Source organism: Psammomys obesus, unplaced genomic scaffold (genome assembly GCF_907164565.1).
Source record: "Psammomys obesus unplaced genomic scaffold, mPsaObe1.curated_primary_1811, whole genome shotgun sequence".
NCBI lineage: Eukaryota > Metazoa > Chordata > Mammalia > Rodentia > Muridae > Psammomys > Psammomys obesus.
The window spans coordinates 8,708,363-8,710,972 of record NW_026586383.1 but is presented as its reverse complement, the minus strand read 5'-3'; the positions used below and the strand labels follow the sequence as shown (position 1 = coordinate 8,710,972).

The window sequence follows — 2,610 nt, the reverse complement described above, 5'->3', positions numbered from 1 at the left end:
GTGTGTGTGTGTGTCCCAGTGCAGAGGCTCATATTTATCAGCATGTGGAGGCCACAGGTCAGCTTGCAGCGCTGTTCCTCAGGAGCATCTTTTTTCTGACACGGAGCTGGATGATTGCCCAGCAGGCTCCAGAGGTCTTCCCGACTCTGCATCCCCACACCAGAATCACAGGAAGGCACTACCTCCTGAGGCTTTTCAACTGAGATCTTCACACTCTGACGGTGAACACTGTAACCACTGAGACACCGCCCAAGGCCCTGGAGGTGTCCTCTCTGTGTTTTTATACATTTATGTTCTCCCCCGTGTCTGTGTGTGTGTGTGTGTGTGTGTGTGTGTGTGTATGTATTGCCACAACCAACATGTGGAGGTCAAGAAAAGAACCGCAGGTGTGAGCTCTCTGCTTCCACCCATCATGGGGACCCAAGGATTGAACTCAGGTCACCAGGTTTGGCAATGAGGGCCCTTGCCCCCTGAACCATCTCAGCAGCCCTAGAGGCAGCCTTTTGAGGCTGGGTTGTTTGCTCGCTCATCACCTGCACCCTGGTTGGATGCCTGCAGCCCATGGTGCTTAGGACCGGTGGGTCCTCGTTGGCCGTGTGCTGGGGGGGGGGGGCACAGAATCCTATGGGGGTCATTGATGTCATGCTTCCCCCCAGGAGTGAGACCAGACAAAGCCCTTGGCTGACAGGAAGGGAGAGTGTCCCTGGCACACATCTCCAGCAGGTGTCCAGTCTGCCCTCTTGAGCTGGTGCCCGGCTGTTGCCGGGTTTGATGTGGTCATTAGCGGTGGGGCCTCCTGGCGTGGTGTCCTAGTCAGGAGCCTTCTGGCCACATCCTGTTTTGGTGAGCCGGTCAGGAATGCATTCTTCTGCCTTGCTGTCATAGACAGAGTGTGTTCGCACCAGGTTCTGAATCGTTGGCGGCCATCAGGGGCCACATTCTCTCGGTTTGACGTCACACACATGTGCCTGTTGGATGTCCTCTTTAGCTTGGTCACCGTCTTCCGGTGCTGCTGTCCTCTTGGGGTTTGCATTTGTTTGCCCCCTTTGTGGGGGAAGGGAGGACAGTGTGCTGAGCCAAGAACGCTGTCACACTTCCCATCTGTAGAATCGGTCTGGATGGGGACGTCACCACACTCTGGGGTGCTATGACACCCTCTGCAGGAGGTCTGCGCAGCTGTGCGTAGGCATCTGGGTGCCAGCTCCTGCGTGCCTGGCTGGCTACTTCTGAAAACCCACAGGGTTTTCCTGGGTCCCTCGGGGCAAATGCCGATGTCCCCTCAGTTGCTGCCTCCAGGTGTGATTTGCACCATGCCTGGTTTGAGCACATGGGGACACCGTGGAGAGGAGGGATGGTGCCTGGTCCCATGCAGGACCAACTCCTGCAGACACGCCCCAACCTCTATTGGGGAAAGACCCACTCTGTCAGGGCCTGGGATAAAACAGGTGACATCCCTGCCCGTCCCGCCCCCGGGAGCCCAGGGGGCCAGCTGAGGAGGAAATGTCTGAAAGGAGGCCAGCTGAAGCGTGTTCTTTGCTGTACTGTGAACAGGGTAACACGATCATGACAGCACACTTTCTCTTGACACATACACTCGGCCAGGAGTGGAGGGGAGCACAGTGTGTACCCCAGCTGCTGTCAATTGTGTGTGTCTCTGTAGTGATTGGCAAGGGGGAGGGGCCTGTACACATCCGCAAATTGTGTGCTAGCTGGCCGAGCACACTGTCACACCCCTGTCTGTTTCTTCCAGCGTGCCCAGGCAGCCCGAGGAGAGCCTGTGCCCCCAGAAGCAGGATGAGAAGATGGCAAACTTCTTGTTACCTCGGGGCACTGGCAGCTTCCGTAGGTTCACGCGGGAGTCCCTGGCGGCCATCGAGAAGCGCATGGCGGAAAGGCAAACCCGAGGGTCGGCTACCTCACAGGAGAGCCGAGAGGGCCTGCCAGAGGAGGAAGCTCCCCGGCCCCAGCTGGACCTGCAGGCCTCCAAAAAGCTGCCAGATCTCTATGGCAACCCGCCCCGAGAACTCATTGGGGAACCCCTGGAAGACCTGGACCCTTTCTATAGCACCCAGAAGGTGACTCCCGCCCCTCAGCACCCTCCCTGCCCTTCTGGGAGGCTCCCAGGAAGGCGACAGGGCGGATGGGCTCTGCTCATAGGGAGTTCTGTGTGGGGTGGGCTCCCTCGGGCTTTAGGGGAGTGAGTCACCATTGATCTGTGCTACAGTTGCCTTAATCTTTGAATTCTGGGGTAAAGACATCGCTCATGCTGTCTGAGCCCCTAACGTGGGGGTGTGAAGACCACTGAGCCGGCTTCTCGTGTGCTGCTTCGGTGTATACCCGGGATTCCTTCCTGTTCCCAGACATGTGGGCACTTGGAATGAGGCCCTGAGCTGTCCCCCTCCTAACCAAAAGCCGGTGTGCCCCTCCCATCCTCCTGGCATTTCAGAGAACTAGCCAGATGTCACCCTCAGGGTCAGCGGGCTCAGGCTGAGCCACAGTAGGAGTCTGCTGGGCCTTATGGCCTTGCCTGAACCACAGAGGGCATGGGAAAGCTCTCAGAGCGGTGTGTGTGTGTGTGTGTGTGTGTGTGTGTGTGTGTGTGTGTGTGTG

General features: G+C 57.9%; 1 protein-coding gene across 8 annotated transcripts in view; it reads left to right on the top strand.

The window, feature by feature from the left end:
* The first annotated feature begins 1,802 nt into the window (after window positions 1-1,802).
* The window catches only part of Scn5a (sodium voltage-gated channel alpha subunit 5), a 72,602-nt gene continuing 71,794 nt past the window's right edge, over window positions 1,803-2,610 (top strand). For all 8 annotated transcript variants that reach the window (XM_055601611.1, XM_055601612.1, XM_055601617.1 and 5 more), the window contains exon 1: window positions 1,803-2,075. In XM_055601611.1, the coding sequence (XP_055457586.1) occupies window positions 1,803-2,075 (273 nt within the window). The remainder of the gene's footprint in view (window positions 2,076-2,610) is intronic.